General features: G+C 34.7%; 1 protein-coding gene across 3 annotated transcripts; it reads right to left on the bottom strand.

The window, feature by feature from the left end:
• Nucleotides 1-3,984: 3,984 nt before the first annotated feature.
• LOC135692147 (uncharacterized) lies at nt 3,985-12,613 on the bottom strand. Of its 3 annotated transcripts, none has more exons than XM_065210191.2 (9): nt 12,278-12,613; nt 10,521-10,567; nt 10,331-10,418; nt 9,889-9,993; nt 9,512-9,577; nt 8,913-8,989; nt 7,082-7,143; nt 5,683-5,757; nt 3,985-5,219 (listed from the first exon to the last, which is right to left on the bottom strand). In XM_065210191.2, the coding sequence occupies exons 1-9, from the start codon at nt 12,611-12,613 to the stop codon at nt 5,167-5,169; spliced, it is 909 nt and encodes a 302-aa protein (XP_065066263.2). In that variant the 3' UTR covers nt 3,985-5,166. The 3 variants fall into 3 exon arrangements, with proteins under 3 accessions (XP_065066263.2, XP_065066265.2, XP_065066264.2); XM_065210193.2 differs by having other exon boundaries at nt 10,337-10,418; XM_065210192.2 differs by having other exon boundaries at nt 10,521-10,561.
• Between the last annotated feature and the right edge of the window lie 120 nt (nt 12,614-12,733).

The following is a 12,733-nucleotide window of genomic DNA, read 5'->3' as shown; positions in this document are numbered from 1 at the left end:
AACGGTCAGAAAAATTAACATTTTTGGGCAAACAAGCAGAAAGTAAGTATTTCTAAGTTAGCCTTAACGAAATCTTACAGGTTTGTGCAAAGAAAAACCTTTTTTGTTGCAATACTTTCGCTCACCAAATGTACCTTTGGCCTCCGACCACCTCTCATCGGCATTTCCAATTTACCGCATAACGAATGCTCCATAAATTCATAGGCATGAATTATCGTGAAGCATTTTAATGCGATTCTCAAAAGTTGGTTTTTAGTCTAATAACGCTTTCAACTTGACCCCCCCCCCCTCCATTCACTTTGAATTTTTTGGCGCTGCCCCCTGTACTGTGAATGAACACTAGGTTATTTTGTAGCTCAATTGATAGGCAATTTGATATTTTGGTGCAACATGAGACAGGCACCACGGAGCGTTGAGAAAAGTGGGAGCCTAAAAAAGTGGGGGAGGGGCCTAAAACCGTATAGAAAGTGGGTCGACTGTTGATCCATTGGTAATTTTTTGCAATTTTAGCAAAAGCTGGGGGCTAAAGCTCCCCAGCTCCCTTCTCCACGGTGCATATGCGAGTGTCATGCTAAAAGAGCCAATTTATGATGGTCTTCCAAGGGTATTTTTCTTTGTTCTCTCTAAAAATGGAAACAAAAATGGGCCTTCAGCAAGCGTTTTAGGACCTTTAGCACTTCTTTTCAAAGATTGCATAAATTCAATCATGGACATATATTGACTGAAATTCGTATATGAGCAACTTTAACAAAATTTTAAAAAGGGCTCATGTCAAGTTAAAAATGGCTCAAAGACGAAGGGTATTGATCCGAACCATTCTCTAGATCCAGGGCGCCATTACGGAAATGCCAGCTTCTGTTTATAACAACAGACCTACAACGGGGAAAGGGTGGTGGTGGTAGAAGGCATTGCCCCACATTTTGCAAAGCAAGAGAGCTTTTTCATAAGATCTTTTGTCACGAGTCTTTAATCGGTCCTTGCTCCATCCCAAACTTCTAATTTGCATCAAAGCCCTCGTTCAATAAGAAATTTTTCATGAGAAAAATCTAAAATTTTAATGTCTATCAATGGCTTATGGATAAGAGGAGTTACGTTGACAGAGCCCTTCTCTCCGAGTGCAAAACCAACTGTAGATATATCTAGAGAAAAATGTAGTAGGACAAGTATAGAACATTGCAAACAATCTTTTTGTAGTACAGAATTCAAAAATGGCTTTGAAAAAAAGTAAACACTTCAGGACATACTTAAGCTTTTCGTCTGACACTCTTCAGAGTATAAAATGTCAGTACAGAGATCGAAAACTCTACGCCAAGAAATTGTCTGACCTGTTGTGGATCGAAATAGGCCAATCGAAATATTATATTTAGATAATATAGAGCTATGCATTAATCGAAATAAGTCATATAGAGAACTACTCAAAAGCTAAAGAATCCAAAAATTATTTTGCAATGGATAATGGTTTTCCATCGGGACAATGGAAAAATGAATTGGGAAGTTTTAAAGTATAAATGCGATTTTTAAGGAAAATTGATAAATCCAAATACCTTTCGTTTAATCTCATTTCATGTTTGACTATTTATGAAAGATCACTTGAACATTCTGCTTTACACAGGACCGTGTCGATTTTTACGGGAATAGAAAACTAAAGAGTGATTAATTATAAGCTAAAATGGTACTTATCCTATAAAAATGTCCCGATGAAAAACTGATTTGCTTTCACGCATGTCCAGACGTACCAACGAGTTGATATTAATAGATCCTATCTGTACATTGCTACCAAGAGCCGAATAGATGAATCGATCAGGTACAAAGCGATATACCTCAGGAATCGGTCATAGGCCCTCTTCTGTTCAATATCAACTGTATGTTACCGGCTAGCTCCTTGAAGTGATCGGGACAAGCACGTGAGGTTTTGTTGATGAGGTTTCCGAATATATCTTATCGGAAAAATGCAAAATACGTTTTAATTCCAAGTTCATCACGAAAAACGGGGTGTTATCTTTCTTGATATAAAACTAGAAAAAAATTTGAACTTTAGAACCCATGTACAGACACTTTGTAAAATAATAAGGTAAACATTCCATCTGGAAAACTTTACAATCTAAAACTCTATCTATTAGTGAGAAGATTCGAAACTTTATACTTTTACTAGTGGCTATAGTTTGGATTTTCCATAAACGTAGCACAATTGGTAAAATCAATAACTTTTATGAAGCGAATATCCTTCAAGAACAAAGGTTCAAGCTGTTTAGAACCATTTGCAAAGAGCTCTTAATCATAAAATATTAAGGCACATAATTTGGCTTGTTAGTTGATTACATGAGTATATAACTTGTAGGTGTTACACTGGGTTCCATAGGATCAAACGGTTGTGAAGTAGAGGTGAAGGAGAGATGCAGGAGAGGTGCAGGAGAGTCTTGCTCTCGTCTTCCTTTTTCCTATGCAACGCTTCAAAAAACAACCTTTTAGCAAACTTCACTAAAACTGCCCAGAGTAACAAGGAGAAATGAACTGGAAGTATAACATGAAAAAAGGAAAATGAAATGAGTTGATAATCTGCGTAGCTGGAGAATAACATGTTTACAGCAAAATATCATGCCATTAATCAAGAAAATGAAGACGCCTTGGTTCCATCCTCTTGTCATTAAAATATCAAATAATTTTGAATTTATCTTTTTAACTGCTATTCACATTTTCAGATTATCGTTAAATCTATCATATATGTCCTTTTTAGATTCTCTGTCCCCTTTCGCATTCTTTAAATCTTCAAGTAAAATTCACTTCTGTTTTGCCTCCTGCTTTCTAAACAAACAAATAGTTTTGCATCCCTTTTTGCTAACCAACCATTCACCTTGCTCAGTTTCGGATCTCAAGACCAGCATCAAATTCCCAGCATTTGATTAGCTACTTCCTTCCGAATTTTATATCCTTGCCTTATATAAATGACGTCATATCAATCATCTTCCTCCCTTAAGCGTCCCCTGACCCTTTGACAAAATGCTCAGCGTCTTTTACAACTTTTGCTCAACTATTTGATCAATATAGCCATGCTAATGATCAGTCAAAATATTAACAAATATCCATAGCAAAACAGATCCAGTAAAATATGCGAGTTGCACGTGGTACTTGAGTAAATAATTCCAATTCCAAAAAAAGGAGTCTCTTGATAACGAGTTTATGCTTGAAATATCTTTTTTTAAGACAGTCGACAGATATAAAAGTGGTTTAAGACATCTGTCAACCAATATGAGCCAATCAATGAGCGTGTAAGTGGAATCACTCTCACTGATTGGTCAATTTTTTATTTAAAGATGGTTTAGTCGACTGCCTTTAACATTCCTTTTCAATTATTGTACTCTAATAATTTGCTCATTATGTTGTCACTAAATACCTTTAATGTCAGTTCTCATCAACATGTCTTAATCATTTAATAAATTACAACTGGTTTTCACACTTTTTTTATATTTTCGATATCTCCCTTTGATATAACTACAATTCTTGCCCAAAGTCCTTGGAACACCCTACAGTCAATAACCGATTTTGTAAAATTAAAAATATTCCCCCACCAAAACAATGTTCAAATTTTGAGGTCTGAGACTTTTGCTATTCAACATCGTTTCAAGGTAGAGAGATGGATGTCACAGAGATTATACTAAATATTTTAACGTAGGGTTCCAAGAAATACGAGTTAAAGTAATAAAAGTTCCCTGAAAGTTAAAACTAAAACTCATCTGGTCTAGATATTTGAACATTTAGAACTTCTTACGAAATTATTATTTTTCATTTGAATGGCTTCTCCATACATTTTTTTATTCTACTACAGAATAAAAATTTGAAGGTCCCAAAATGATAGTCCCGAAATGACAGTTAAGGTACAGTTTAACGAATGGCACACTTTTGATGAAGATAGAATGCTTTTTTTCTAGAAGGAATTAAGAGCTGATAAGAGAGAGAGAGAGATAAAGACAGATTATTGTATTGAAATGAAACTGAACCAAATTTTGATAAACATAAATAAAACTTACATTGCCTATCTGTAGGCCATTATTGCAGCAACGACAATATCAACAAAATATATAACTATAATATCAAATACTCAAATTATATTACAATGAAGTCGGATAGTATAATTTAACTGATACTAATCAATTTAACTAAGTATCAAGAACATGCAGTGTCGCCGAAAAGGAAACAGGGACAGATTAAATGTTCTGGGGTCACAATGGACATTAGACAGTAAAACTGAACTTTGAAAGAAAGAGTCTGCAAATGATTTGGATTGAATAGAGTTGTTAAGTGATGACGTCACAAAAATAATTTTTTAGAATTTTTGAAATTTTTTCCTATAACCTGAAAGATCATCATGAAATACCTCTAAATCTGCAAAATCAGTTAAAGGTATTATGAATTGGCTGAGATATAACCAAATGAGCACAAACTCTGGCCCCATCAAACCTCTGTAATTTGCTACCAGTTTATAACTTCGTGAACTGAGCCAAAATAACAGTAATCCATTAGCAAACTTCAAATTTTCTATTGGCCATAGCTCACCCGATTTTTGACAAATTTAAATTATTTTGCATATAAGGGAGTATTGCGACGTCACACTGAAGAACTATATTGAATAATCTTTTAAGTGGGAATAATTCTTATTATACAAGCCAATGAGAGTGGGTATAATTTTATTCTAAAAGTGACCCTCTTTCTAACAAATACACTTCGCTTGCTTACACCAAAAAGTACAAAAACGAAATGAAATAAATTATGATCAATAAAAACACAAACTTTGAAAATCACTAATGAATTTGTAAAGCTGAAAAATAATCTTGTTGCTACCGAAGATAAATAAAATTTATCATGCATCTTATCTGAATGAATAAAAACGAAAGAAGCAAAGACATTTTAGCAGAAAACGTTATTTACATTGTATCCTCTTGAAAGGGATGGTGAGGGATTTACATAAAGAGCATCGCAAAAGTGCAACAATAAGGTACAGCTTTTGGTACGTATCAATTCTTTGACCAAACATTTATATCCTCGTCTCAGTTATAAGAAGGAAATGTCACACAACTAAGGAAATGACGGCAGTCATGGTAAAAAGAAATTGATTACGCCCCACCGGCATTCAAGCATCGATATCTTGAAACAGGACATCGTATAACGCCATCAGCTATTTTCATTTGTCAGCAGATTATTGTTGCCAGGATCTTCTTCGGAGGCTTAAAAAATTGCAAAGCTTTTAGATGGAATGAGCATTGACTTAAATTAAACACCTTGTCACAAACCTGAAAATTACTGTTTACCGGTCTGTCATAAAGTGTTTTAATGCCGTCTAGGCAAAGCTGTACATGCTTTTGGTGTATAAAATGAGATTGATGGAAGTTGCTACTTTGAGTTTCACGCTTAATGATGTCTTGCGAAAATATAAATATAAAATGGTTAGAAAAGCTAGCAAAACATAAAACTAGTTTTATTATTCATTGTTTTTATTACTAGTTTTATTACTAGATTCAGGATAGAAAACATCACAAAAACAATGCAAAGAATCTCTGAATTGAAAAATCGGATATAATCCTTTTAAGGTTGTTTGGTATTAGAGCCAAGAAACGGAAATAGGGCCATCGAATTCTTCAAAGGACGATACTCTATATCAGTTGCAGAAATAGAAAAGAAATCACTTACCAACGTCAAGGCCAGAAGGTTGATCATCATTGACAATATCACAGACTCGTAGCACTGATATTGTGTCTGAGGCGTCTGAACATCGAAAAAAAAAGGGATGATAATTTTTTGCGATAAATTCTAGCTTTTTCATACTGTATAGATTTGGGAACTCAAAATAAAGAAATAAAAATCTCACCCAGAAGTAAACGGAAAGGGTTAGCAGCTGCACAAGGACCGGCCATGGGGTAGTATCAAAAACAAGAAGCATGGTATTTCAAAGTGAATCATTGCCTATTAGATTGAGTAAAAGAGATTGCTTATGTGACCAGTAAGATTTCCGGGGATTTTGACTGAAAATGGCAGAAAAGAAACCATGGATCAACGAGTTTCAAACTAAAATCTTCCTAATTGCTATTGTAAGAATTCATATATTTTTTATAAGAACCAGAAAAATAAAATTCGAGGCTGCTTTGTTCTCAATTTGTTATTAAATTGTTAGGGTTTACGCAGTGCCATTGCTAGCTAGTGTGCTCTAGAGGGGTGTTCAGGCCTAATTTGCAAACAAAGTCAATGAGGCATCTTTCATTCGCTGACAAATTTGAAAATTCACCAAAAAGAACTCCTAGACTTTTTTGAGATATTTAGACCCCTAGACCCCAAGAATATTTTCAAGGGGTCTCACAACATTGTTAAAAATTACATTTTCTTAGTAGCTCAGCCTCAACTTGTTCTTAATTTGTTCTTGACTTTGAACCAATTTTTAAGCTCGTGTTCTTATAAACCTGTTCTTCCAAAAGGGCGTATTATCTTTTTAAAATAACGCCCTATCTGTTCATTGTTACTGTAAATAGATTACGGTACTGCGATATCTGGGCTCTGGTTTGAAAGCCGTTATGGCTCCTCCCAGTATCCTAGGCAGCTTTCTATTGCAAATCTTGCATTAACAAAATTATATCAGATTAAATCATTTATAGAACCTCATTGCTAGTCTATTTCGTAGACAATGAATTGTGCTGCCTTTTGAATGGGGCTATCTTAACTGCAACCAGGCAAGTGGGGACAAAAAGGCCAAGAGATACCTTGAGCTACGCACCATGGGTACCAAGTCCACAAAAACACTGGTGTAGAAATGGTAAATTGTATTTTTTTCTCAACTTAACGTCTTTCAACCATTTTCAAACCAGTATGTGATCTCATAGGCTCCGATGCAAGTTGGAAAATGGGATGGGGGCAAAGACAAATTAAAGACTCGTAGCTTAAGATTATGCATGCTCTATGGCCCCCATCTTCTGGGGCCTTGGATCTTCAACAATAGCAGGGACATAATATTCAAATATTCCAATATCGAGAAATAAAAAAGAAAATTCCGCTGTGTCACTTCATAGAAATTACTTTAAATGCAAAAATAGCTACTGACCCGTCACCTGACTGCCATCCAACCAACTGATGACCCACTCGCAATGCAGTTCACTTTCCATCCTGAAAAAACGAAGTAAATAAATTTATAGTGATCTTTTCTGCCTTATGTAAAAGTGCTACAGTATAATCCAGTTATAACGTACTTCAAGGGCCAGTTTATTAAGTACGTTATATCCGAAGTACGTTGCAACGAGGGTAAGTAAAAATTGACTAAAACCAAGCACACCTTTTGCCGGGACCAAGCACACCAAAAACCCCACTCAATTTAAATAAGAAACTAAGGTCGACGTCGAGTACTCCACTTTCTTAACACATTTGGAAATTTCAATCTCTATGCCACTCAAGAGTTTCTAGCATTCGGGATCCTACATCTAATTTTTCATACGAGCAAATTTTCCAACAGAAACTTGCCGGGGAAGGTGTTTGCAGCTGTAAACAGCGAGAATCACTACTGTTTCTATAGTTTTCAAATGCTCATAAAAATTCTGTACAGAGACTCGCTGTACAGGACGGCTCTAAGTTGTAAAACCAAGTTTCACGCTTTATGCGATCATCGGGACACACTTTCTGTGTCATGGCAAAGGAAAGAGAACCTCTTTGAAAACTTAACCAGCCAAACCCATAGGTCATGACCTCGATGAAAAACAGGTTGATGTCTGTCTCTTAATATTTATATTTGTCGCGACAAAGCAAGTGCAACAGAAAATAACACAAGACACAATTGTTTATGTCTGCCATCATCTGGTTACATTCAGTCTGCGAGTTGATTACTTTGTCGATAAGAAGATAATAAAAAGTTGATTCTTCTGTGATGAAAACTGTTACTATCGCAACAAGAATTAATATGATGAAACACGAGAAACAACAGATGAATATATCAAAAGATGTTTCTAATTATTTTAAAAACTATAACCTTTTTGAAGCAGACACAACGTGTCATAAGATAAGAAATTCGAGAAACAGGCAATGTGTGCCTTTCATTTCTGACAAAGGAAATATTATTCCAGATAAGAATAATTGACCTGACACATTGTCTACATACTACAGTGTCCATTTACATATATAGTAACAGTAATACTTCATGTTAAACCGCAGATAAAGTGCTGACATGAATTCAGGGGTGCTGTGATTTGATTGGTTAATCTAATCTTCTAAAAGTGCCTATGAAATGAAATTTGACAAGTTTAGATAAAGACACACTTTATTAAAATTTAGGTTAAATATTCCATTGTCGTATTTTCGACTGTGACAAAGCGCGTGCTATCAGTGACGTCACAAAGTTTGTAAACACGGAAGCAGTTGGTATTTAGTACACTAAGCAAAATGGAGGTTGCTATTAGAACTACACTTAAAATAGCTGAAGGGGGCAATTTTAAGTGACGGTCCATATCCAATCCTTTTTAGCGTATCAAACGACCATTTTTACAAAATTTCTTGCTTGTATCACAATTTGCACAATTGTTTGACTAACAGCCCTGACTAAGTGGTATGGTGTGTTAATGGTGTAGACAGAGCCAACTGCAAACCTTGTGACATCATTGATTCTTATGCTTTGTCCTCACACTCATCGTTTTTTAAAACCCCTAAAACAAACTTTCCCGTGCAAATTTTTGGGTCACTTATTGTTTTATATTGCAACAAAACGTAGAAGTTTCAATTTCTTTAAAAAAAACTATGTGTGAGATTTCATTTCATAGGCACTTTAAGTATTGGTTGGCTAAGATTGAGCTACATCATACCTGTACAGACAAAGCAGCTTTGGATTAGCCTGTACAGAAAAAATATTCTGCTTGAGGTATTAACTGACTACTTAAAAGAAATAACTTTACCTGACCAAGATCTTTCCGCATCCAAACTGCTGAAATGCCTCAATTGTCCCAGATTCGTTGATCATTTCTATTAACTCCTGGGCAATTGAAATGATTTTAGTAAGTACAAACAAGCAATTTTTGGTGGTGCAATGAAACTTATTTGGATTGCAAATAGGATTATGTCAGATCCTATCCCTGAATTTTACTCATAATGCAAAAAAAACTATACATTGTTGGCTAATAACTTTATTTAAACTATTGTTGGCTAAAAACTATTTATTGTTGGCTAGTAACAGGAAACAAATATCTGGGTATATTTATTAGTTTACTTTTTCTATAACACCCAATACCAGCCAAATCAGTCCAGGCTTGTTTACTCCATAAATATTGCGATCAAAAATTCTACAAGTGAGTCTCTCCCATGGTTTCCATGGTCCTAAGCTCTTAAAACATTTCAGTTCAACATTTTGTTCCCTTAAATGAAATTTCCTGGTTCAAGCCTTTGATATCATTTTAAATTCTCCCAATAATGCTGAAAATGTTAAACATTTCCCAAGTGGTAGTTGCTTGATAAAATGACTTGAAGGATCTGTAAAAAGTTTTCAACAAAATCTTACATTGTTGGTATCTTCATACTTGGGTGCACCATCAAGAACAATCCATTTATCTTTCTCATTTAAACCCTAGAGAAGAGCATTTCCGTTTGAATTTCAAATCATGTTAACAGATCTGTGTATCAAAAAGAAGAAAAATGTACGGGATAGCAAAACTCAAAATGTGTAAGTAACAAGTAACGTGCAAGCTTCTCTGCAGGAAGAGCAATATATGTAGCAGCAGCCAATTAACACAACCACAAAGTATATGTAGCAGCAGCCAATTTACAGTTGCATGTTGCCTTGCCTTTGTAATAGGTATAAATTAATGTAGCAGTGTCATAGCTCAGTCTACAGAGATCAGATGATAAAATTTTACTAAAAAGGAAAGTGCTACAAACTTTGAGGAAATCTGTTGTTAGCTCATTTGGGCTTATTGTCAATTCCACTGGTAGTGATTTGGCACAGGCTTGGACCTCTGTTGTTATTTCCCCATTGACTGGATTCTGCAAAAAGGCAAAATAAATGTCACAAATTGGGATCTAAGACATAAGCCCAACCGCCAAAGAACAAAAATGACAAAAAATTCAAGAAAAATAGCAATCAAAATAGGATGTTTAGAACACATGTCAGTCTAGGACCAAAGATTAGGGCAGTGGAATGTAGCTTATAAACCTCCTTTCTAAAATAAAATGTTTTTTAACTCTTTTGCAATTCATGGCATTCAAATATGCAGTTAGTATAATATTGTGGTTTCAGAGATAGTTACTTTTTACCATAATATAGACATAAATGTAAATGCTGTACTGTTCTTTAAAAAACATAATCATGTTGACAAAAGACCTGTACATCACACTCTTCACTTTTGGAAGCATTTTCAGGAGGATTTGGTTTTTGATGCAAAGTAGTTTCTGTTCTCTCTTCACTTGTGCTAGAAGGAGAGAGATAATTAGAATATTATCAACATAGCATAAACATATGTCTTTTTATAGGAATAGAAATCAATTCATGCAAAAATTCAAAATATCAATACCTTCTTTTTAACTCTGGCCATTCTTGTGATGACTTTTTCAACTGTAACTGAACATTGTAAGAGAGTATCAGAGAGAAATGTCCAAGAAATGTTACTATAACCACGACTAAAAATGTTACCTACAATCCACCGGGATTAAATCTGGCACAAAAATGTTATAAACCAGGATGTTAATTCAGATGCATTTTTAGCTGAAAACACTATTGGAAGATTCTAGCATGAATTATTATTGGCATAAAGTGCACACTGGAGGTAGGATATTCCATGCTTCATGGTCAAATAGTCTTTTTGCATTGTATTTTAATTTCTTGCCCCAAGAAAAGCTAACATTGGAAGATGAAGGGTAGTAGAAATACTCAAATAACATTTTGGAATATTGCCTCTTATTTTTATACAACATAGACTTCAGCAAAAATGTAAATACTTTGATAAGTGCCCGGTGGTAGTCATTAAAATTTTGAGAGGTTTTTATGGAGGCAATAGATAAGTAATGTTCTAGTAGCCAAATGACTGTTTGAATCTTAAAAACATGGAAAAATTAAACATTTTCTCTTGAGCTTCTGCAGCATGTCATAAATGCATCTTTGTAGAAGACTGCATATTTTAGCTTGTTAAGTGAAGTTTTTAGTTGTCAAGGCAGATAGAATGCTGTTGCCACTTTGAGTAAGCTTTCTGATCTTTGTGCTGACATTATATAACATATTGTTATCTTGGAAAGTGCAGCTTAACAATAAAACAAATAACAAGTGCAAATGAAAAAGAGAGATCTTTCTTAGCTGTATTTCAGCTGAAATAGAAGAATTTCAAAATACAACAGAACAAATTGTTTCTCTTTGTCAACAAACTGGTTATCTGTTACTATTACATTATATATCATACTAACATTCTGGTTTTTATGGTCTTTCCATTTTCACATATACTCAGCTAATACAATATTATTTTTTATTCATTAATTTGTTTGTCAAAATGCTAAGCAATGCGCAGTATTCACTTTTAAGTTAAAATGACATTAAAGTAGAAGAAGTTCAGTTATAAATTGGAGACCAAGATTGGAAAGTTTGTTGTGTGCACATCATAACTTTGGGTGTGTACACTCATTTTTTATAAGAATCAGAAACAGTCACTCAATTTTTCAATAGTTAAGAAACAACCCTAACCAAATTGAAAAAGGCTAAGAAACTTTTATAATTTGCAGCTCTAATTTTCTGAATTGGTACTTGAAATAGTCTTGACATCGAACATCACAGTATATTGCAACATTACACTTGACATGCAGTTTGCTATTCTCAGTAAACTGCACACTCCAGAAGTTTCCATTTCAAAATTTGTTTTGACTTCAACTTGACATTGATTGTTAAACTACATTGTGGTAGTTTAAGATCTGTGTGCCCATTAGCAAATTTTTGTGATATTGGATGCACAGTCTTTGTGCAATTGATCAAGCTATGAGGAATTTGATTAAATTTGAAAGAAATGTCAAGTTTTAATGTAATGAACAACAATGTCAACAATGTAATGAACAACAACAACTTGCTGCTGATAAAATAAAAGAAGAATAAACTGTAAACCGGATATGAAGGTAAGAACGTTTAACAAAAAGCAGCAGACATGTATCTAGTATAGTCCACTTTATATTCCTCGAAGGTGCAATAAACTTTTAAATAAGTGCACATATTTTTTCTCAAATTTCACTTCGGTGTACAATTTGCAAACTTTCCAATCTGGGCCGGAAACGTCCTACAAAAACCAGTACCTACACCAGCAGCCCCAGGAAAACGTGGTCTTTCTCCTGGAAAATCCTGAGAAAATGAGCCTTGTGCTTCAATAAACTTGGATCTTTTTCCCCTCCCTCGACCGAGACCTATATATTTTCCATGGATATTTGTTGAAGTCAACAGAGTCGAGACTGACGTTAAGTTTCCGGCTACTGACACTGGCTCAACAACTGGTAAAGAGCATTCAGATAAGTTGATATTTATTTTCCCTCTTCCAAATGTCACCACAGCTCGCTCAACAGTTTCATTTAGTGGTTGCGGGTCATTCAAAATATCAAGTGCATAATCTTTATCCCATGTTCGCCATCTAGAGGCCATTTTGTTTCGCACGTTTGTTGCAGTGGTTTGTTGATGTTAACCTCTGTTCTACGCAAGAAATGGGAGGCCACAAACAAATGGCTTCCATCAACAATCTTTTAACAATCTCCATTCTGTGCT

The sequence above is a fragment of the Rhopilema esculentum genome, chromosome 13, assembly GCF_057945365.1.
Source record: "Rhopilema esculentum isolate cy_ngs chromosome 13, ASM5794536v1, whole genome shotgun sequence".
NCBI lineage: Eukaryota > Metazoa > Cnidaria > Scyphozoa > Rhizostomeae > Rhizostomatidae > Rhopilema > Rhopilema esculentum.
This window is presented reverse-complemented; position numbering and strand designations above follow the sequence as displayed.